Source organism: Chlorocebus sabaeus, chromosome 22 (assembly GCF_047675955.1).
Source record: "Chlorocebus sabaeus isolate Y175 chromosome 22, mChlSab1.0.hap1, whole genome shotgun sequence".
In the NCBI taxonomy this organism is placed as follows: domain Eukaryota; kingdom Metazoa; phylum Chordata; class Mammalia; order Primates; family Cercopithecidae; genus Chlorocebus; species Chlorocebus sabaeus.
In genome coordinates, this window is record NC_132925.1 from 75,170,133 (window position 1) to 75,194,763 (window position 24,631).

The 24,631-nt window shown below is 37.9% G+C and overlaps 1 protein-coding gene across 7 annotated transcripts in view; it reads left to right on the forward strand.

Moving 5' to 3' along the window:
- Positions 1–24,631, forward strand: part of ADAMTS9 (ADAM metallopeptidase with thrombospondin type 1 motif 9) — a 174,314-nt gene that overhangs the window by 60,145 nt on the left and 89,538 nt on the right. For all 7 annotated transcript variants that reach the window (XM_007984895.3, XM_007984897.3, XM_007984894.3 and 4 more), the window contains 8 exons: positions 5,726–5,892; positions 5,985–6,114; positions 7,055–7,181; positions 12,138–12,348; positions 12,828–12,992; positions 14,814–14,978; positions 21,320–21,439; positions 24,417–24,521. In XM_007984895.3, coding sequence (XP_007983086.2) covers positions 5,726–5,892; positions 5,985–6,114; positions 7,055–7,181; positions 12,138–12,348; positions 12,828–12,992; positions 14,814–14,978; positions 21,320–21,439; positions 24,417–24,521 — 1,190 coding nt within the window. The remainder of the gene's footprint in view (positions 1–5,725; positions 5,893–5,984; positions 6,115–7,054; positions 7,182–12,137; positions 12,349–12,827; positions 12,993–14,813; positions 14,979–21,319; positions 21,440–24,416; positions 24,522–24,631) is intronic.

The following is a 24,631-nucleotide window of genomic DNA, read 5'->3' on the forward strand; positions in this document are numbered from 1 at the left end:
AAGCACCTGAATTCAGGGAGGGCCTCCTGATAACCTTTTATTATTCACTGGAGGTTTCTTAATCTCCTTGTAAAGAATGAAAACAAAATTAAAGATTTGTCATCTGGGACAGGCAGTCTGAACCAGTTATGGCTCCTTAATGGAATAGAATGGGAAAGTCACCTGTTGGCATAAGGAAGTCTCTCTAGAAGCAAATGAAAAGTGTGCAAGCCTACATTGCAAGTCACAGTCCACTGAGTGTGAAAGTCAAGACCTCGGAGCCTTTGAACCTCACAGTGGTTACTCAACAAGTTAGGAAGAATTTGATGTTGTCATCAAGTCTGGCGTGTGTAAATATTTACTCTTGGCTTGAGGGAAGATGCAGCAAATGCACTGAGAAGGTTTTACAACTCACACTGGGTCTCGCGTTGAGTCCAGTCACAGATGTTCCATTGCTAAGCAAAGCAATCTTCATCCTTATCCCTTATGTGTGTGTGTGTGTGTGTTTTTTCATGTGAGCCAAGCCATACTTTTCTGTGTATTCTGGGAGGGAGAGATTTCCAGGAGAGAGGGCCTTTTGTAGCAACCCAGCTCTGATGGGTGCAATGGGAGGGAAACCAACCCAGGAAATTAGCTCCCTTAATCGCATTAGTGGGAGGTTGGGCATTAGGCTCTTGTTTTCAGGAAACTATTTGTTTCACAAAGTACCAAAGCAGAAAGCCTCCCTGTCAAAGGTCATCCTTTCACGTGGACCCCTTCCTCCTGTTCAGCTAAAGCCAAGTTGTACCCAGGGCCACCATGTTCATATCCCTTTAGAAGAAAAAGTAACCATTTCTGTGATACTTATTTGTCTCCAGTGCACTTAGCTCTTGATTAATTGTGGCAATGGGAAGATGGGAATCCATGCGGTGCAAGATAAAATAGGAATTTTTTTTTTCATCTGATGATTTTAAGGATGTCTGTGGCCAAACCGTTTATCAGGGCAGATCGTAAGAGGAATCCTTTATCATTTGTGCTCCTCTCTTTCTCCCCACTCACATCTACTGGAATAAAGAATATGCACTGAAGGGTGAAATACCCTGAGTCAGCAAAGCATGAAAGGAAGCCTGGAGACATTGGAAAAGCCCCCCAAATTAACCCAGAACAGACTATCACTCTTTACATATGACCACACTGGATTATCACCTGATTTACAGAACCAGCATGGGACATTTTACTTCCCCCTTTTTAGCAAGACATCAGCTGGGTAACTAGCATGCAACCTTATTTGAAAGAATTGGGTGATTTTGTTGACAGCTCATCATACTGTCACCATTTGAATGACCCGCATTAGGGAGCAGCCTCAGGATGCCCGAGGTGCCACGGAAACAACCTAAACAACCTCAGCTTCAGTGACCCATTGAAACTCCTGCCTCTTTCATGGCTGGTGGATCTCACGCTGCAGGAGCTACAGGCAAGACAAGGTTGTCAGAGGTTTACACTGACTGAAAAAGAGTCATTTGGCTGGAAGCACTCTATCCTCCTTGTCATGAGTGTCAGACTCCATCAATCACTTATTCTTTCAGCATCATCAATTGAGCACCTACTATGGGTTGGGATCTCTCTTGGGCTTATAAAAGTAAATTTTTATTTTTATTTTATCATTTTATTTATTTAAGGACTACAGGTTTCTTACATGCATATATTGGGTAGTGCTGAAGTCTGAGCTTTTAGTGTACCCATTACCCAAATAATGAACACTGTACCCAATAGATAATTTTTCAACCCCTATCCTCCTTTTACCCTCCCACCTTTGGTAGTTTCCAATGTCTATTAGTCAAAAAAGTGGATTTTTAAATGGCTGCTTTGCTCAAGGGCTCATGCAGTCTAACAAAATGAACAATTTACATTTAAGAAAATCTACAACACAAACATACTTAGTTTCTATTTGTATACAAGAGAACAAATGCATGAACTCATTTACTCATTTAACAAACATTTGTTGACCCCCTTCTTGGAAAATTTTGTAGTTTATAGACTCTAGAGATGGATTTCCATGATTAGGAGCCACCTGGCCTTGGGAAATTAACTATTTTAAGTTATGCTTTTCTCACCCATAAATTAGGCTTCTATAATAGACCCTACCTTAGAGAGGTGTGATAAGGGGACAGGACATACAAAGGCATTTTGATCTGCCAGGAACTAAAGCTCATATGGGTTCTTATTTAATCCATATAACAATCCTATAAGAAACTCATTATACAGAGGAAGAAACTGAGGCTTAGAGAGGTTAAGTAATTTATCCAAGTTGTTACAAATATAAAATGGGAAAGATTGGTATCCTTATTGGTCTGACTTCAGATGCTACACACTTAACCACTTCACTTTACTGCCACCATGTAGAATGATATATGGCTGACCTGGAAATATACAGGACTTGAAATTTAGGTTTATTGGTGGGAGTGAACGGTGAGACTAGGAAGATAGGTAAAGATAAGATTTGTAAAGTTACAGGGAGGTTATGCTAAGGAGGTTGAACTATCTTATAGGTAGCGGTGACTACCAAAGGATTTTGAGCCAAGAAGTTGGAGGGTATTTTATCCTTTTAAAAGCTAATCTTGACTTTTCCCTGCGTCACCACATTATTTCCAATCATTTCAAATGAAGGCACCTTATTCTTCTCTAGGGACCAAATATTGTTTACATGGGTGAGAATTCTGGTAAAGGAAGTGCTGGATTAGGAACAGAATTCAATGCAGTTAATTCCTAATCCTGAAACGAGTAGCCCTGCATCAGTAGTGTCCAATTGCATGAACTCTGTGAGGTTCCCATGTCTATGAAAATAAGGATCCTACTGCTGCTGAACCATAAATATTCAGAGCTTCATCTCAGGCCTCTTTAATATCCACATAAGGGTATAATATTTACTTAACCTAAATCCTTGGAACCTCTTTTATGTACACATTGCTTCTCTCCTGAGTGGTGAAAGATAATGTGTCACCTACATTGGTGAGATAACCTATATCAATGAAAGATGAGTTAGGATCTGGCTAATACCTCAGTCATCTTAGCCACTCCTCATTCCACAACCAAGACAGATATCATCAATATGATGCTAAGACATGATGCTATCAGTGAATCATGTTCAGCATGGTTTCTTGGGCAACTGGTACCAAATGATTGACATTGGCACTGGGGATGAAAATTATTTGCCATCTGTGTGTTAAATGTCCTTGTTCCTTTTATTCACCTAAGTATATGGCCTGTACCTTTCAAGGGCATCCTTACTACTAAAATTTGCTACTCTTGCACAAATTACAGATGGTAAGGGGACCTTTCTCTAGTGTTTGTTCAGAGCCCACATTTTAAGTAGCTCTGATTTTATTAAATACCTGCTTCATGTCAAGCCCAATACTCAGGAGGATGTATAAGGAGCAGTGGTACCAGGAGAGAAAAAAGCAGTGCTATCAAAATTTTGTATTAAATACTAAAAGGAAAAGATATGATTGAGATTTTATCTTGAGAAATCAATCCAAAATTGTGAAAATAAATTTATTTTTATTTGACCTTCAACAAAATTACATCTTCTTTTCAATCATGTCAAGGTTTTAAAAAGAATAAAGCAATTGATAAATATTTTTGCATACATTGTTCATATCAAGTCACATAATAGCAAAGTAGTATATTCTTGACTGAAAGTCTGAATTTAACAGTAAAATCTGAAAGGGAGTCAATTTTTGAAAAGCTTTCTAGAGATTTATTTACTTTCCCAATAAGCTCTCTTGACCTTTTAATAAATAAATAATTTCTTCTGAAGCAGCTGTTGTCTCATCCTCCTTATCAATTTTCTTTCCTGTTTCTTTTTTCAGCTTCATCGAGGGATATTGACAAATAAAAATTGCATATATTTAAGGTGTTCAACTTAAGTTTTTTTAATACTCCTGTACATTGTGAAATAATCACCAAAACCAATCTAATTAACGTATCTGTCACCCACATAGTTACTATTTCCTTTTTTTTTTCTTTTTTCTTTCCTTTCCTCCTTCCTTCGTCTTTCCTTTTCTTTCTTTCTGTCTCTCTTTTCCTTTCTTTCTTCTTTCTCTTTCCCACTCTCTTTGTTTCTTTCAACACTTATAATCTACCCTTTAAGCAAATTTCAAGTATGCAATACAGTAAGGTTAACTATAGTCACATTGCTGTATGCTAGATCTCCAGAATGTATTCATCTTGCATAACTGAATCTTTGTATCTTTGACCAGCATCTCCCCATCCTCTCCTCCTTCCTGCCCCTGTCATTTACCACTGGAATCTCTGCTTCTGTGGGTTTGACTATTTTAGATTCTATAACTGGTCTAACTCTGCCAGGTTCTCATTTGGCCAACATTTTGGCACTCGATTCAAGCAGTTCTCCAATATCACTTTTTCAGTATCACTGATTTTTTTCATCTTTTGTAAGATTCAGAGTAGATTTATTCGTTCTTCCCCAAAGATACATATTTACTAAGCACCTGCCATGTGCTCTTTTAGAAACTGGGATATAGTAGTGAATAAAACGATCCCAACATTTCTTACTATCATGGGTCTTACATTCTTGTTTGGGAAGAGAGAGTATAAACAAAGTGCCATGGAGAAAAATTCAGGTGAGAAAGGGGATAGAAAGTATGTAATCTGTGCTAACAATGGGAGGCAGTTGCAGGTTTAGAAATAATGGTCTGTGTAGGTGTATTAATCTTTTACGTGTAACAAATCATCTCAGGACATAGTGGCTTAGAACAACAAATATATCCTATCTCTCAGTTTCTCTTGTAAGGAATTTGGGAGCAGCATATATGGGTGTTTCTGGCTTGAAGTCTCTCATGAGATTGCAGTCAAGATGGCAGTTAGGAATATGGTATTATCTGAAGGCTCAACTAAGGCTGGAGAACCACTTCCCAGATTACTCACTCAGAAGCTGTTGGCAGAAGGAATCAGTACTTCCCTGCTACTTGCAGGCCTCTCTATGGGTTCTTTAGTATCCTCAAAACATGGCAACTGACTTCTTCCAGAATCAGAGGTTCAAGGAAGAGCAAAGCAGAGCCACACAGTGCCTTTGACCTTGCCTCAGAAGTCAGGTTCTATTGTTCCTGCATTATCCTAGTGATTGCAGTCATTCCTAATGAATGTGGGAGGGGATGGCACATAGTGTGAATACCATGCAGCAAGGCTCATTGGGGCCGTATTTGGGGCTGGCTACCACAGTGAGCTACACTGAAAAGGAGACCTTTGAGCATCATATTAACCATGGATTTTCAAATTTCAACATCTGTCCAACAAAGAAGACTTAACAAAGATTCATCAGGCTTGACTAATTCTAATATATATAGATTTGTGTAGGAATCAATTTTATAAGGGTTCAGTTCACTAATACATATTTTCAAATCATATCAACACTTTTGCTTCCATCTATAATTCTGTAACTGTGAGTCTCATATAACAAGCTCAAGGTTTATTAGGACACTAGGTTACATTTTATTTTTCACAGATACCACGAGGGAGTAGGTGCTTTTATCTCCACTTTAGAGATAAAGAAATGGAGATGGATGGAAAATGATTCCCAAGGCCACACAGCTGGCAAGTGGCAAACTTAGGACTTGAAACCATGCCTGTCTGGCTCAAAAGTCCCCACTCTGTGCACAGCGACTCTCTGCCTATCCAGATGTTACTTCATATTTCAAACAGCTAGTCATTGACAGCAGATCAATGTATTATTCTCTTTCCTCACCTACAGCTTTATCAAGCAGTAAAGGTGAATTCTTGCTAAATGGAAACTTTGTTGTCACAATGGCCAAAAGGGAAATCCGCATTGGGAATGCTGTGGTAGAGTACAGTGGATCCGAGACTGCCGTAGAAAGAATTAACTCAACAGATCGCATTGAGCAAGAACTTTTGCTTCAGGTGAAAATTTGTCCATGGGCCCACCACCCTTTTCTTCTGCTTGGCATCACCAAGCCCACCCACTTCCTTTCTGTTTTGTCCACACATTCTAGGTTTTGTCGGTGGGAAAGTTATACAACCCCGATGTACGCTATTCTTTCAATATTCCAATTGAAGATAAACCTCAGCAGTTTTACTGGAACAGTCATGGGCCGTGGCAAGCATGCAGTAAACCCTGCCAAGGTATCTGCTTTGAATTTGAGTTCTGGGGATTTGAGAAGTTTTTTTATCTTTTTTTTTTTTTTTTTTAAATAACAGCCAAATACATGCAAACTGAAAACTCTTCTATTTACATACATTCTCCAATCTCTTTTCTTTGAACGTGTCTGATTATTTTTGACTGGGAAGTTGAACTTTTTAAGGGATTCAGGAAATTTTAGTTTCTTAATCCTAAGAAATTTTTGTACACGTGTAAAACCAAGCAAAAATCACCTCTGCCATTGTAATTTTCCAGAGGCATGGTTTTAGTAGTCATAGCATATGTTATTTATTTTGTTTTCTTTTGTCTAAATGAGGAGTCAGCAAACCACAGCCAGTAGGCCAAATCCAGCCCACCGCCTACTTTTTTTTTCTTTTCTTTTCTTTTCTTTCTTTTTTTTTTTTTTGAGATGGAGTCTTGCTGTGTCACCCAGGCTGGAGTTCAGTGGCGTAATCTCAGCTCACTGCAACCTCCACCTCCCGGGTTCAAGCAATTCTCATGCCTCTGTCTCCCAAGTAGCTGGGATTACAGGTACATGCCACCATGCCTGGCTAATTTTTGTATTTTTAGTACAGAATGGGTTTCACCATGTTAGCCACGCTGTTCTTGAACACCTGACCTCAGATCCATCCACCTCAGCCTCCCAAAGTGCTGGGATTACAGGCGTGAGCCACTGCGCCCGGGCTACCTACTTTTACAAATAAAGTTTTATTGGAACACAGCCATGCCAATTTTGTTTATGTATTGACTTTGAGTGGCTGCTTTTGCCCTGTAAGGTCAGGGTTGAATAGTGTAACGGAGATCATATGCTCTGAAGATATTTACTATCTAGCTCTTTAGAGAAAATGCTTGCCAATCCGGGGTCTAAATAGTTTATGGAATAGATTGTTTTCCCTGAATAATTTTTTTTCCCTCTCTGCTTAGGGGAAAGGAAACGAAAGCTTGTTTGCACCAGGGAATCTGATCAGCTTACTGTTTCTGATCAAAGATGCGATCGGCTGCCCCAGCCTGGACCCATTACTGAACCCTGCGGCACAGACTGTGACCTGAGGTGGGCCACTGTTTTCTCAAGACCTTTATTACTGAATTGTGAGAGTCTTGCAGGAGATCCCAGCAGGAAAAGGAAAAGGAGGGGATGCTGGTCTTTAGTTCCCCTTTCTTGTGTTTCAGTGAAATAAGCCTTAACCAGTTCTCCATCCCTCTGGAACTGATTATCCAAGACATACATGTGCAGATTTCTCCTTCATTTAAGAATTAAAAATAGCTAATAGAGTATGGCACTTGCCAAAAAAAAACATTCTCAGTTGATCCTCACAACTTGTTGGGTAGGTATTAGCATTATGATTGAGTCACATTGTATGTGAAAACTTGTTTTGAAAGTCAAAAGAAAAGGGGGAGAACCTCGTCCCTCAAAGTACCCATAATGACCTATATCTACCTAGAGTGTATACCTCCTAGTAGAAGAACTCCTACACACATGACAGTTGCAGTGCACTAAGGTAGCATCATGGAAGAAACAAGAAGAAAATGTATATACAGATGTCTGAGATATTCAAACAATTCTGCATTTAAGAAAAGTGTAAAATCCAAGGCAGGAAATATTGGGTAGAGCATTCTGAAGCTTTTCTATTTGCCTGCAAGGTTGACTGCATCATACTGAAATATTAAGTAGTCGGTGCTTGCATTGTATAGTCTGCATGACAGTTAAATGCAGTTAAGGTGAGTTGCTGTTTTATCCTCCTTTTAAGAAGGGAAATTCAGTGGAGAGTAGTATGGGAATGTGTTAAGGTCTCGCCATTTGTAAGCCGAAAAGTAAATGCTTAAGCATTTTGAAGGTTCCACATTACAATGCCAAATCCAATCAAAGAGTATTGGCTGCCTGTAGTGCTTTAGTGCAGATTATAAGGCCTACTTGAGGCTCTGAGAAAACAGAGGAGTTCTGAGATTGACTACTAATGTCTGCCATGGGAGTGAGAGGAGCTATGGTATGAAAGTCATATTTTTGCCAGTTCTGACTGAAGGCTCTGACTTCAAAGCCCAGGATCTGTCTAGCCTCTACCCAGTGTCACTGACTTTCTAGCTCATTGCCCTACTGAAATTGACTTGCCAAAATATATTGACAAAAGTCAATGTGGAAAAAAAACCAAGAAGACATTAAAAGGCAGACATTTATACTAGGCAATATTCTTGTTGTAGATAGCGTCCATATAAACCCATTGTTTCAGCCAATTGAGTTAAGTTAAAGTCTATTCAGGAAAAAATAATTAGTTAATTAACTGCTAAACTGAATTAATCACTAAAGTTTGGGGGAAAAATGAATTGTTGGATAGATTCCTTGAGGGATAACCTTAATAATTGAGAATGGTGACATTTTCTGAGTAGCCTTATATCAAATTATCACTATATTCCCCAGTACTCTGTAATGGTTATGGTAATAGAGTCAACCATTTACTAAGAACTATTTTTAACAGTTATATATTATCCTATTAATATTCTTTTACTAACAGGATAGTTCTTATATTATCCCATTATCTATTATCCTGTTAATATAATTAATACACTACCAATTCTTCAAACATTACGACGTTATATATTATTACTATTACCATTTTACAAATAAGGAAAATAGAGGCTGAGAGTCATTAAGCAAATTGCCCAAGCTCACACAACTAGTTAGTGGAGTGACGGAAATCTAAATGTGGTTAGTCTGCACCTAGATCCTGTGCTTAAACCCTAGGAGAAAGTTGTTTTTATTCTTAATTCAGTTATAATGATGAGTGGTACTCATGGATTCTATTCTGGGTAGCTTCTCTTCCTTTGTGAAAAGAAATAATTCCCATGAGTTTTTTTGCCCCATCCCTGTTCCCTACCTTGCTTGGAGCCCCTTACCTGTTTTTTCTCCACTGATTGAATCAGAACGGGACTGGTTGAGTCTCTGATGATAACTATAGATACAGCAGAACTCCTGCCTGCAGTGCTAAGTGTGCTCCTATGATCACCAAGATGGTGAATTTATACATAGCACTGTGAATAATTGAATGCGATCATAAAAATAAATAATTATTTAAGAACCCTCTTTTTAAGTTTACCCATGGAGCACCAATTTGAGGGTGGAGATAATGTTTGAGCTGTTATTTTGAAAAAACATTTTTCACTTTGAGCAGATTCCAAAGTGAGCCACTATTTAATTTGGGATGATGCTGGCTTATGTGATGTTCTCCAAAATTTCTCCTGCATTGGAAGCCGTTAGACATAAAATTTAAACAGTGCTTACAAAGCTAATACATTAAAAGATACCCTTGAAACCATGAGTTTTTGTGTAAAATGATGCAAAAGATCTCAAATAGATTTCTGCTCATTGATTTATGTGGAATTACCTGATACTTAAAACTTGGTTGGAGAATGAAACACCAAGGATAATGATAATAATAATAATAAATTATAACAGGAATAGCTACTTTTCTTGAATGTCTGCCATATGTGTGAAATGCTACACATGCCTTGCTTCACTCAATCCCCCAAATATCCCAGTGAAATAGATTGTGTTTCCCTCTATTTCACAGATGAGGAAACTGAGGCTTAGTGAAGTTAAGTGACTCAACTAGGGTCACTTAATTGACACTCACATCCAGGTCTTTCTGATTCCATAGTTCATCCTCTGGATTTTTATTAAAAATAATGTTACAATACCTAGGTGTAAGCAGGGCTTCAGTTCTTTTTATTTCATATAGTAGGTATGCTAGCATACTAAGCTATTCTAAATTCTAAATTTCCCATTTGGAGAAAGTCACTATTTTTTTAACACTTAGCTTTTATATATACTCTACTCAGACTAAACAAGGACAGCAGGTCAGATCATAGGCTCCAATGGTAATAATAGCACCTCTAATTAAAGAAAAGGCGAAGGGATTATGTCCAGGTCTTTTGGTAGATGTAAAGATCATAGGGTTAGGAATTTTAAAATGCAAAGAAAACCCAGGAGTTTAGGATTAGTTTCCAAGGCCTCCTTAGACAGGTGCTTGCTCATTCCTAAAATTACCCAGAAGCTCATGCCTATTTGTCAGCATTGAGATGCGTATCTTACTGGCCTGTATAGATTGTGAGGAAAATAAAATTGTTCACTGAAAAATACACAGACACAAACCAAGCCTGTAAATAAGATGTTCTATCTTGCATCTATCAAAGTGACAGTCAATATAACCCTGATTTATAGTAATTATTGTCAAGTAGCTATGTCCAAAACTGAAAGACTGAAGAGAGGATTGTTACTGATTGGTCAAACTCTGAAATAGCTTTTCAAAGAGCATGGTTGTAGATCACTCATTTTGAAAGACAATCCATGACACACCAGTATGTCTGAGAAGCCTTACCAAGTATCTCCTTCCCCATGTGGAGATTAATAATGCTGATCAACATTTTGAAGGCCTTGAGAAGTTCTATAATACATAAAACCTTTTGAATTCAGTAGTTCTTAAAATTATTTAATCCCACAACTGCCCCTGCAACAAAAACACACAGGGTTACTCTTTTTGTTCTCAGTTTCTACTTATTAACAACACTTTGGAATATGGTTTTCTGAAATATAGCAATAAAATATAATTGTATTTTATGTCCCTTGAAATGAACTAAATGAACACGAAACATTGAAGACCACCATCCAGGGAGAGACTAAGAAGCAGGGGGTAGCATTTTGAGAACTTTTCTAAGGCAGTGCTATGCCCTTTCCATAGACTCTTCAAGATTCTCTGCTCAGATTCTGGGGATGATGTTACTATCAGGGGCACTTGAGCCACTCTGCCATGCTAAGCTGCTGGCGTGTTGTCTTGTGGAGGCAGGACACCTTCCTTCTTCATCCAGGATGGAAAATAACCTTTCCACAAGGAAATGGTGACGAAGGCAAAGAGAAGGTAGCCAAGAATCAAAGAGTAGATGAAAGTTCCAGATGCTTCTGTTGAATTGGGCCACATTTTTGCCACACTTCCTGAAGGAAGTGAGAGTTTGCCCCACTAGACTGTGACAGGATGAGATAAAGCATTGTTTTACAATTCCTCATTGAACATGTTCCGGGTTAGAACAAAATCCCCCAAATACGGTGTCACTCTATCGGAAAATCTCCATAGCCCACTTTACTTGCCAGATGGTCAACTCTGACCTACTTTTGGACATTCGTGAGAAATTCCAAGATAAGCATGAGGCCAGAACTCTTTTTATTTCCCCTGAGTTCTACCCTGGACAGGTACACATGGAAGTAGTCTCAGGACATTGGCAACCAACAAACCACCCAATTTCTGAGCAGTAAAGAGTGAACAGTCAAGAGTGAAATCCAATGAAGAGTACAAAGAAATCACCCTTTTTGGATTTCTAAATCTAATCAACAAAATACATTTTAAGGTATTTTAAATACATTTATTTAGAATATACTATTTAATTTAAGAATATTATTTGTTTTCTTTTTAAATTTAAGCACTGCTGATCATGGTCCTAGGGTATTAAAGAACCAGATGATTGGCCAGCACATATGGAATACCTGTGTCCCCCCATAATCTCATTATAGGTGGTACAGATACAAAGGTGACAGAGATTTATAGATTCAAATCTAATTTTAAAGTGTAAAATTGAATTGTATAAAATATAGTCCATGTCTTCAAGGAATTTAAGAGCCTTTATTTACAGATAATAATGTACACAGGTTTTAATACACTTGAATTTTTTTTTTTTTTCCTTTTGGTAGCTTGAATTTCAGATTGACTGTATCGGGGTAAAATCATCACAAAGATAACACCTCTGGCTGTCATTCTGTGACTTGTATGTACATTGGCAACCATGAAAAATACGCGGATATATTGGTTTAAAATTAGATTTTATTAACTGACTGTGGCTTTGGGCTTCATGGTATTTGAGTTAAGAAAGAAAAAAGAACTCAACTCTTCTATGAATACCAGTTGACTATAGATAAGGCATATATTTTTAACAGAAATGTTGGTTTTGCCCCATTATTTTTGCATAGGTGGCATGTGGCCAGCAGGAGTGAATGTAGTGCCCAGTGTGGTTTGGGTTACCGCACATTAGACATCTACTGTGCCAAATATAGCAGGCTGGATGGGAAGACCGAGAAGGTTGATGATGGTTTCTGCAGTAGTCATCCCAAACCAAGCAACCGTGAAAAATGCTCAGGGGAATGTAACACGGGTGGCTGGCGCTATTCTGCCTGGACTGAAGTAAGTTGGCTGTCACTCAAAGAGTCTTCTTGGATGCTGTCTGATTAGTTGATGGTGGCTCCTTGCAGGTGTGTAAGCCCCATTTAGGCTGTGTAGAAGAGATGACCATGATTGATTTGTAATGCCTGACCCCATTCAAGCTTTCCAGAATAGAGTAGCATGATTGATTTGTAATATCTGACGTGGGCATGACGTGTGGAAAATTGAAAGAAGTGGAACAACTCAACTGATTTATTTTGCATACTCTACAAGCGATTTCCAGTTTTACTTTTGTATGTCAATAAGCTAATATTGACTTTAATTATAAACCTGGTAAGCAAACTGATAACATGAAAAGATCTCCACCAAAATAACAACTAGAGTTGGCCAGCTTGTGTGTTTGTTTCTTAAGAGCTGTAAGAGACAACATAGCCAAGATCTTCAGCATACTTTATAAGAAACTTAGCAACAGTTTCATTTATTTATTTTTGTCCCTACAGTGTTCTAAAAGCTGTGATGGTGGGACCCAGAGGAGAAGGGCCATTTGTGTCAATACCCGAAATGATGTGCTGGATGACAGCAAATGCACACATCAAGAGAAAGTTACCATTCAGAGGTGCAGTGAGTTCCCGTGTCCACAGTGGAAATCTGGAGACTGGTCAGAGGTAATATGGGAGGGTTGTTATTTCCCCTAGGTCATGTCTCATATTCTAGTTCTGGTGCTCTCTATCTGTTTAAGGCGAACCCTTGTGCACCTTTCTCCTACCTCTCCCTTTCTCCCTTGTCTCCCTTGAGAAAACAACTCCAGTTCTCTGCCTGCACCATGACTGTAGTACTGGATGTAACTAGTCTACCAGTTACCTCAGAGGCACTTTGGGCTTGGCTGGATCACTCACTGTGGTAGCTTCTGTTGTGATTTTGGAGTTCCAGTCCATCACCTTCCCTCCTCCTTGAGCCCTAGCTAAGTCACTGAAAGGAAATCATGGATTTATTAATCATAAAGCTATACTAGCTCACATCTGAAGTCAACATGAGGTTTCCTACTTCCTTGACTTTGAAATAAGAGAATTAGACCCCAGGGAGTGACCTCTCTGACTTACCCATCCAACTGCAAGAAAAAAAAAAAAAAAAAAAAAAAAAACTCGGAAAAAAAAAAAAAGAAATGGACCAGACTGAATATTCCAGATTTATGCCTTTTTCATCCTTTACTTTATGAAGCACAAGGCAAACCCTCCAGTGCTTAGCACAGATGGTCCCAGGACAACAAGAGAAAGAAGATGCAGCCTCTTTCTTGCTTTTATGGTATAGTATTAGCACGCACTACTAACATAGCCCACTGTTAACACAGCCCAAGGAGATTCTTACCAAGCAGGGACTCACTCCACCTTCCTTAAAGGGAAGAAGGGAAATTAGAAATACAAAACAGAAGTTTCCTTTTTTATGGGCCAAATCAGGAATATGGGGAAAGAAAAAGTTTCCCTGCTACAGCTCTTACATCCATGCTCTTATCCCATCCTTATAAGTGGAGTATTAACTGTTTATTTTCACCATCAAATAAATCTGAAAAGGATACTATTAATGCCCCTGAAATGGTAGTCCATTAACAGTATATTTGATTAACAGTATCTGATTCCTGGACAAATGAACTGCAAACCTAGTGCTTTAGTTCTAGGTTAACAAATTACTTTTGCTTAAAAATCTCTACTACTTGGTTAAAAAAGAGAAAATAAGTAGTGGGTTTAAATTTTACTTAGATAGCTAACATCATAGTATAATTTCAAGCTAAGTAACAAACCTTTGCAACAATATGTGATAAAATGAGGGTTGGGAGATCAAACTGTAAATTCACTATAATCCAAAGTTGCTGAGAAAGACTGGAAAGAAAATAATAAAATACTGATAATGGTTATCCTTGGGTAGTGAGATTTGGGATCATTATAATTTTTTCTTTTATGTTTTTCTATAGTTTTCAAATTTTCTACAATAAGTATGGATAAAATGATGATTATGTTCAACATTTATTAAATGAACATTGTGCCAAGAGCTTTACTTGGATTTGTTTCATTTAGTCTTCACAACCCTTTGCAGTAGACACTAATTCTCATTTTACAGATAAGAAAATTGAGGTTCAGAGAGATCTTGTGACCTGGTTATGTAAGTGATAAAACCTAGGTTGATCTGATTTATAATTACCCACTCTTAACTCCTATGCTAGAAAATTATGGATGTTGTTTTTCACATTTTATAGCATGGTGCTATGTTGAGTTTATTTTGTGCTTGAAACTGGCCCAGAGACTATAATTATAGGATGAATGAATAAATGAACGAAAACGAAAAAAATGAGGCTTAGTATATTTACAAATTGCTATGGGAGAGGGATTGCCGTGGGAAAAGGACACACCTGTTCCTACTCATCAATAAATCACCCCAGAAACCACAACACATTGATCAGAAATGACCCTGACTGGCTCCGCTTTTCATTACAGTGCTTGGTCACCTGTGGAAAAGGGCATAAGCACCGCCAGGTCTGGTGTCAGTTTGGTGAAGATCGATTAAATGATAGAATGTGTGACCCTGAGACCAAGCCAACATCTATGCAGACTTGTCAGCAGCCGGAATGTGCATCCTGGCAGGCGGGTCCCTGGGGACAGGTATTTTGAACGATAAGATTCTTAACTACTACATTCTTTCCTTCTTATCTGAAGAGGGCTTGCAAAGGAGCATTCCAGTGGTGGAGATTTAACCGGTGTGCCGGGTGGCATGCAGGACACCACCATGGCACTGGATCAAGCACATGTAACTCTGCAACCATTTTGCCCCCCTTCCAAGCATTGCTGCCTGCCCTCCTGGAGCTGATTACCCCTTTTACAGACCCGCATGCCTATCTTTGCCCTTTAGCTTGAGCACACGAGCATTTGAACAAATTCACAACAGATTTCATGTCTGGCTGATGTTATCTTCTAGCGTGCCTCTGTGGCTCTGTTACAGAAGGTGATCTAGCATCAGAGTCTCTGGCAGGAAGATCTGGAATGAGATTTGGAAAAGATATTTTGGCTCCCAACATCACAATTACAAAGCTCACCTCTCATAAATAAACCAGACTCTTCAAACATAATTAATTAGATCAAAGGTTGCAAAACCCTCACGCTTGGAAATAATCTTCTCCGAGTCCTCTGGTCTGTAGGTTCCGCAGTCTTAACTTGAGCTATTCTTAAAGGAGAGAGTGAAAGTCTCCCTTACGCTTGCATCTGAAAAGCCACTACTCTAGGTATTAAGTCCTTCCTAATATAGAAGCAGAAGTGTTCAGGGTACTATTTAAGTAGCACTCTGAGTTCCTATTAGAAGTAGAACAGCTGTCTGCTGTCACTTACGTAATCTCTTGAAGAATGACCCTCCCTTCACCCTGACCAGCCACAGCCACTTCAGTCTTTTAGCCTCTATCTTCATTTCCAAATATGCATGCAGCAAGTGGAAGCAGCTTTATTATGGCACCCTTACAATTTCTCTCACTGATATGGACACTCTTCTGAATCTTCCCCATTTCATAGCATCCACAGTCCAAATAGCCAATCACATCTGAATTAATAGGGAGAGTTCACTTATACTTCTAATCTCATCTTTTTCTCTATGTCTGTATAACTTTTAGGGAATAATAAGAGGAGGAGAACACAGCTTAGGGTCACTGTCAAGACCTGAATATAACATCTATTAGAATTGACATGCCTGTTTTTTGTCTGTCTCCACACCAGGCCATTCCTAGCACAGCTTATAATCAGAGACCCTTTTTTTCCTTTAACTGAACATGCAGTTCAGGGGAACAGATTTTTGAAGATGTTATTTAAGAGTCATAAATATTCATAAGAGAAATTTTTCAAAATGTGGTTCAGCAAAAAGAAAACCAAACCCAGTTCTACCACTACACTGAAGAAATTTGTTTTTGCTAACATGTTTATGATTTTCTTCTAATATTTTTTAAATTAATATTATGGCTGTATTCTGATAATTGTTTAATAGAAGTGAAACTCACATAATACAAAATGAACCATTTTAAAGTGAACAAATCAGTGGCATTTAGTATATTCTTAATGTTTTGCAACTACCACCTTTTTTATCTGGTTACAAAACTTCCTCACCCCAAAAGGAAACCCTGTATACTTTAAGCCAGGGGTCCTCAACTCCCGGGTCATGGGCCATGAGCCGTGGCCTGTAAGGAACCAGGCTGCATAGCAACAGGTGAGGGTGGATAAGCATTACTGCCTGAGCTCCACCTCCTATCAGATCAGCGGCAGCATTGGATTCTCATAGGAGTGCAAACCTTATTGTGAACTGTATATGCGTGGATCTAGGTTGTGCACTCCTTATGAGAATCTAATGTCTGATGATCTGAGGTGGAACAGTTTCATCCTGAAACCACCCCCACCCACCCCATCTGTGGAAAGTGTCTTCCGTGGAACTGGTCCTGGGTGCCAAAAAGGTTGGGGACCACTGAATTAAGCAGTCGTTTCCCACCCCACTCTTCCCTCAGTCCCTGGCAACCACCAATCTGCATTGTCTTTATGGATTTACCTTTTCTGGACATTTCATAGAAATGGAATCATGGAATTTGTGGCCTTTTGTGTCTAACTTCTTTCACATACCGTAATGTTTTCTAGATTCATGTATATTGTAGCATGTATCAGTACTTGACCAATTAATATTCCATTGTATGGATGTACCAACATTTGTTTATCCATTTATCCCTCAATGGACATTTGGGTTGTTTCTACCTTTGGCTATTGTGACTAGTGCTGCTATGAATATTTATTTCAGGCATTTATTTCGGTACCTGATTTCACTTCTTTTGGATGTGTATCTAGGATTGGAGTTGCTGAATCATATAGTAATTCTGAGTTTAACTTTTTTTTTTTTTTTTTTGAGACAGAATCTCACTCTGTTGCCCAGACTGGAGTGCAGTAGCGCAATCTTGGCTCACGGCAACCTCTGCCTCCTAGGTTCAAGCGATTCTCCTGCCTCAGCCTCCCGAGTAGCTGGGATTACAGGCGTGTGTCACCACGCCCAGCTAATTTTTTGTATTTTTAGTAGAGATGGGGTTTCACCATGTTAGCCAAGGTGGTCTCAATCTCCTGACCTCATGATCTGCCCACCTTAGCCTCCCAAAGTGCTGGGATTACAGGCCTGAGCCACTGCGCCCAGCTCCGGGTTTAACTTTTTAACTACCAAATGATGTTCTATAGCAACTGCATAATTTTTCATTTTTATTATAATATACAAGGGTTCCATTTTCTCCACATCCTTGCCAAAATTGTTATTTTCCCTTTTTAAAATTCCAAGTAAGATAAATTTATCTTACCATGGTTTTGATTTGTATTTCCCTAATAACGAAAGGTATTGAGCATCTTTCCATGTGCTTGTTGGTCATTTGAATATATCTTTCTTGGAGAAGTGTCTATTAAGTTCTTTGCCAATTTTTTAAAAAATATGAATTGTGTTAATAGCAAAATAAACTCGTCATATAATTTATCTTAACCATTTTAAATGTATAGTTCAGTAATATTCCTTTTCTCATTTTTTGATCTATTTGTTTTTCTTGTTATTGAGTTGTAGATTCTAGATGTCAATTCCTTATGAGAGATATGATTTGCAAATATTGCTCCTATCCCCTGTGTTGCCTTTTTACTTTGTTGATAGTGTCCTTTAATGCACAAGGTTTTAAAGTATGATGTCATCCAATTTGTCTATTTTCTGTTGCCCTTGTTTGTGATGTCAAACAAAGAAGTCATTGCCGAATCCAATGTCATGAAGCTTTTCTGCCATTTTTTAAAAAAGAGTTTTCTAGTTTTAGCTCTTATGTTTAGGCCACTGATCCATTTTGGGTTAATTATTGTCTATAGAGTGAGGCAAGATTCCAACATCATGCTTTTGCATGTAGGCATCCAGTTGTCTCAGCACCACTTGCTGAAGAGACTGTTTTCTCTCCATTGAGTGGGCTTGGCGCTCTTGTTGAAAGTCACTTGGCCATACATATATGGGTTTATTTCTGGACTTTGAATTTTATGTCAGTAGTCTATACATCTATTCTTATGCCAGTAGACTGTTTTGATCACTATAGTACATTTTGAAATTGTGAAGTATGATTCCCCCAGCTTTGTTCTTTTTCAATATCATTTTGGCTGTTTGGGGTCTCTTGTCATTCCATATAAATTTGAGAATCTGCTTTTTCATTTCTGCAAAAACGTTATTAGGATTTTGTTTGGAATTTCACTGAATCTGTGGATTAATTTGGGGAATATTGTCACCTTAGCAATACTAAATCTTTTAATCCATAGACATGTAATATCTTTTTATTTATTTAGGTCTTCTTTAATTTCTCGAGCAAAGTTTTATAGTTTTTAGCATAGAAAGCCTTTTACCTCCTTGTTTAAACTTGTTCCTAGGTATTTCATTCTTTTGGATGTTGCTGTAAATGGAATTTTTCTTTTATTTCCCTTTGGGATTGTTCAGTGCTGATGTATAGAAACACAATGGGCTTTTGTTTATCTTGTATCCTTCAATGTTGCTAAATTTGTTTATTAGCTCTAGTAATAGTTTTAATGGATTCTTGGGATTCCAATGTACAGTATGATGACATCTGCAAATAAAATTAGTTGTACTTCTTCCTTCCCACTTTCTTTGCCTGTCTTTTATTAATATTTCTTTTTCTTTCCTAATGTATCTGGCTAGAACTTCCAGTACAATGATGAACAGCAGTGGTGAAAGTGGGCATCCTTGTCACGTTTCTGATCTTGTGAGGGAAAGTTTTTACTCTCCTACTATTGAGTATGGTGTTAGCTGTGAGTTTTTTTTTTCCTAAGTGCCCTTTATGATGTTGAATAAGTTCCCTTTTATTGCTAGTGTTCTGAATGTTTAATGTTTTCATCATGAAAAGATGTTGAATTTTGTCAAATGCTTTTCTGTAATTGAGATAATCATGTTTTTTTTTTTTCCATTGCTCTATTAATGTAATGTATTGCATTGATTGACTTTCTTATGTTGGGCCAGCCTTATGTTCCTGGACTAAATCCCACTTGGCCATGATGTATTATCCTTTTAGTATGCTTTTGGATTTAATTTGTTAGTACTTTGTTGAGGATTTTTACATCTCTATAAGCAATATTAGTCTGGTGTGTGTGTGTGTGTGTGTGTGTGTGTGTTGTCTTTGGCTTTGGTGTTAGGGTAATACTGGTCTCATGGAATAAGTTAGGATATGTTCTCCTATTTTTTGATTTTTTTTTCTGGAAGCATTTGAAAGGGATTGGTATTAATGTTTATTTAAATGTTTGGTAAAATTCATGAGTGAACTGGTGAAAACTATTCTTTTTGAGGAAGCCTTTGATTAATGATTCAGTCATTTTACTTCTTATACATCTGTTAATATTTTTTATTTCTTCTTGAGTCAGTTTTTGTGATTTGTCTGTTTCTAGGCAATTTGTGTAAGTTTACATGTTTTAGCTAGATTCTCTAATATATTTGCATGCAATTGTTCATAGTACTCTATTATAACCTTTTTTATTGCTGTAAGGTCAGTAGACATGTTCCCTCTTTCATTTCTAATATTTAGTAATTGGAGTCTTTTCTCATTTTTTCTTAGTCATTCTAGCTCAAGGTTTATCAATTTTGTTGATCTTTTCAAAAAATCAATTTCTGGTTCTGTTGATTTTTTTCTGTTGTTCTTCTACTCTCTATTTTATTTCTCTCCATTCTAATCTTTATTATTTCTTTCCTTTTCTTGTTTTTGTTTGTTTGTTTGTTTGTTTTAGTTTGCTATTATTTTTCTAGTTCCTTAGGAAGTAAAGTTAGGTTGTGGATTTGAGATCTTTCTTCATTTATTTTTTTCTTTATTAGCTGTAGGTATTTGCAGCTATAGATTTCCTGTGAACATTGCTTTCATTGCATCTCATCAATTTTAATTTATCTCAAAGTATTTTCTAATATCCCTTATGATTTCTGTTTTGACCTATTGGTTAAGAGTATGTAGTTCAGTTTTCACATATTTGTGAAATTTCTAGTTTTTCTTCTGTTACTGATTTCTTGCCTCACTCCGCTGTGGTTGTGGGATCTCACTCTTTTAAAGCATATTGAGACTTGTTTTGCAGTCTAACATATGGTCCCTCTTAAAAAAAAGATCCCTGTACATTTGAGAGGAATATGTAGTGTGGTAGGTGGGTAATCAGAAATGCCATGACACTTTCTCACCAAAATTGAGTGGCTTCTTTTTTTTTTTAAGCATTCACCTAGTTTCTGCAAGGTTTTGTTTAAATTCCAGAGTTCCAAAAAGTTGGTTCCAGTTTTTGCCAGCTTAACAGTTGCTTCAGTGGAGGGACCAATTCTTGGAGCTCCCTAGTCTGCCATTTCTGTGGTATCACTCCCTCTACTTATTGTTTTTAGACTGCTTTTTATAATCCAACAATTGGCCTTTTAGTGGCTACATTATTTTCCTAATTACTTGTATGCTGTGATATTCAACTTTTGGTTGTTGCGTACTTTGGTGGTGTCCAGTTTTTTTGTCTCTTATAAATAATATTTCAAAGGCCATTCTGTATAAAAATATTGATGCAAACTCCAGTTACTTCTTCAGGATAATTTCCTAGGAGTCAAATAAAGTCACAGAGCTCTATTAAGTACCTATTTTAGCCACAGCACTCTGCTATGTAGTGTGAAAGATGTAAGAATGATGGAGATGCAGTCTGCTTCTTCTAGGAGTTCACAGTTAATGAGTTGAACCCCTATAAATATAATTTCAATGGGAGGCAGAAATAATTCCAAGGGTCATCATAATAATGAATCCGTATAATTTGTACAGAGCAGGATTGCCTACTTCGACCTAATTTATTTGAGTGCCCGCCCTCTGGCCTACCATGATGGAAATATTTCTCTCTTGCAGAATATTATGGGGAAAGTAAGGGAAAGAGAAGATTTACTGAATTGCATATACCTTTTGTCCTCCTTCTTCCAGTGCAGTGTCACTTGTGGACAGGGATACCAGCTAAGAGCAGTGAAATGCATCATTGGGACTTATATGTCAGTGGTAGATGACAATGACTGTAATGCAGCAACTAGACCAACTGATACCCAGGTAAGTTTCCTTTGTCCAACTCAGTTATTGACTTTGGGGACCAAGATACCAAACTGCCCAGCTGTTCAGACAAAATTGAAACCCTTTCATAGATACGTATGTTAGTAGAGCAACCAGTAGATTAACTTGTCCAGATTTACCTATATGTTACATTTATAATCAAATATCTTGATGTGTCAGTTTTGTTCTTCTCTAGTTATTTGAAGTATATGTAGGTTTGCTTTTAATTCTTGTTGGATGATGAATGTTGGATTTTGGGCTCATTTTCTTAAACTCGTATTTCTAAAATGATTTCAGTGTAGTATTCAGTAACTAGTGTCACATATTCAGGCAGTGATTTGCTGGAGCTAACTTGTACCAGCTCACAAGAGCCAATCGATAAATTTTGCAGGAGTTTTGCAAACTGATTTTTAAGTATAACCATTACTAAAAACTGAAAATATAAACCTATAATTAAATATGTGGTATTAAAAACAAAGTTTATAAACACTCAGAACTTATACGACATATGTATGTGTCTGTATGGTGGATGTACTATGTAAGGGTGGGCTACCACAAATCTCTCCCCAGCTCTGTGTTCATTGACATCAAGTTCATAGCTTGAAATTGGCCATGATGAGAGTATTTACACCACAAGAATCAGCAAGTGCTGCAATTCAGGGCTTAATTTATTATTTGGTTGATTGGTTAGACTTAAGAAAGTAATGGAGAAAATGTTAATGATGCAGATTAAATGTAAAAGAGTCTTGTGTCTGTAGCAGTTACATTGTGAATAGAACAAAAGGATGTGGAGATATTCTTCTAATATCTGAAAAGTATCTGATTCAGCAAAGACATCTTCCACATCCTTGGTCAGTGAGTCAAGTTCTGGCCATACATCTTCATCATTCCACTTTCATCCTACCCTTAAACATAAAGAATATATCAACTAACATTCATGCCTGAACTATACTCATTTGGCAGTTACAAATATAGGTGGGCAACAGGTTCAAAAGTTCAGCAAAAATCAACAAATGTATTCTGTGAGAATCAGTTGATTGTATGGAATTTAAAATAAATAATTGTATATTTTATTATTATTTCAAAATTGCTATACATCCTTTATATCAGTAAAATTTACAATAAATAAGCATATATATACATATGTATGTGTATGTACATCCATGTAATATGTGTGTGTTTGTGTACACACAGTGTCTATAAACACACACACATACACATCTTTTTTTCTCAAGGAGCTGGTGGATAACCACTCACTAGCATACTATTCTATACAGACCTTGATTTTGGCATCATGTATGTAAAGAGAATATATAAAGAGAACACTTGGGTTTGCATAGCAGCTTTGCTAATTGCTGAAGATGGCATTTGGACCCAGACTATTCCCAGAACTCACACTCTGAGTGAAGCCCCATGTGACTGATGTACTGTCTCCATCTTGAGCACCCTCAATCTGCTGCCTTTCAGAGTGGGTTGTTGATGGAAAGAGAGTATTAAAAAAAATAAATTAATATGGCAATGCTGTTCATGTTGTCATCATCGATCAATTAACCACCCAACACATGTGACTTATAATAAAAATATGTTATTGTATTGAAATGTTCCAAACCACAGTATGATGAATGCCTGGAAAATGTTAGCTATGGCATCTCAAGCAATCATGAACTGAGCATCAGCAAGCATCAGCAGCTTGCTTTCAGATTCAAAATATATTTCCCTTTAAGTTATTCTATTATATCCATTTGACTATGGGATGGCTCCCACCATTGCAGTATGTGGATAATTTCTTCACTTTGCAAAAAGTTCCCTGTGCCTTTCTTTGGACCAAAAATGGAGGAATAGGCAAAGTCTGGAGCCAAATAACAAAATTTCACATTCCACACATAGATTTTCTAAGGCAAAGATGTCTCAGTCATATTTGACACCAAGCCCCAGCACTTTTGCACTGTGCCTCAGTACTTTTTCACTGTGCACAGCACACTTAGGCATTTGAGGAGTATGTATTAAATCATAGGGTAGTTGCTAACCACTGAGGCTCAGAGTGAATCTGAGCAGGTGTGTACTTTTGTTCTGTTTGCATATCTTGGAATATTACCTGTACACAGATGACCTTAGTTCATAACAAGGACTTCGTCTGAATGATTGAGGGGTGTTATATAAATTCCAGGCATTGGCCAATTGAATACACCTTTTATATCTACATTTGATATTCTGGGATTCTAATGTTATCTTTAGGCAAACTGGGAAAGCAAGTTCATGATTAGTAAATTATGATTAAGAAATTAATTGAAATGTGAGAACATCATTTGGACTTCAGAACTGTAAAATGTTAACAACTAATGATTTTAAAATGATAGCCAGGCCGGGTGCGGTGGCTCAAGCCTGTAATCCCAGCACTTTGGGAGACCAAGACGGGCGGATCACGAGGTCAGGAGATCGAGACCATCCTGGCTAACCCGGTGAAACCCCGTCTCTACTAAAAATTACAAAAAACTAGCTGGACGAGGTGGTGGGTCCCTGTAGTCCCAGCTACTCGGGAGGCTGAGGCAGGAGAATGGCGTTAACCCGGGAGGCGGAACTTGCTGTGAGCTGAGATCCGGCCACTGCACTCCAGCCTGGGAGACAGAGCGAGACTCCGTCTCAAAAACAAAAAATGATAGCCTTCTATGTCATGACTTACATGTCCTTTTACAATATTTTTTCTCTTTTTACACAAATGGATGAATAAATGTGGCTTTAAAAATCATCACGCTGACCCCTGCCCTTTATTAAGGCACCCACAAACAGACTAAGATTATATCTCATTTTGCAATTGAAGACATTGGGACTGAGAGATGTCATGTGACTTGCCCAGATTCACACAGAAATCTGAAGCTTTAGAATTCTTAGCCTTTACATTTTTATCCACCGTGACCATTAACTTGAAAGTACATTGACTTGAAAGTGACTTTGGTTTTTTTTCCCCCATCACATCTAGGACTGTGAATTACCATCTTGTCATCCTCCCCCAGCTGCCCCGGAAACGAGGAGAAGCACATACAGTGCACCAAGAACCCAGTGGCGATTTGGGTCTTGGACCCCAGTAAGAAATAGACTGGGAGAAGTGGGGAGGGCAGGATGGGGGCTAATGTTCTCTGGCATGACTATAGAAAGTGGACTACTGTCCAGTAAACAGCCATTCCAAGTAACATA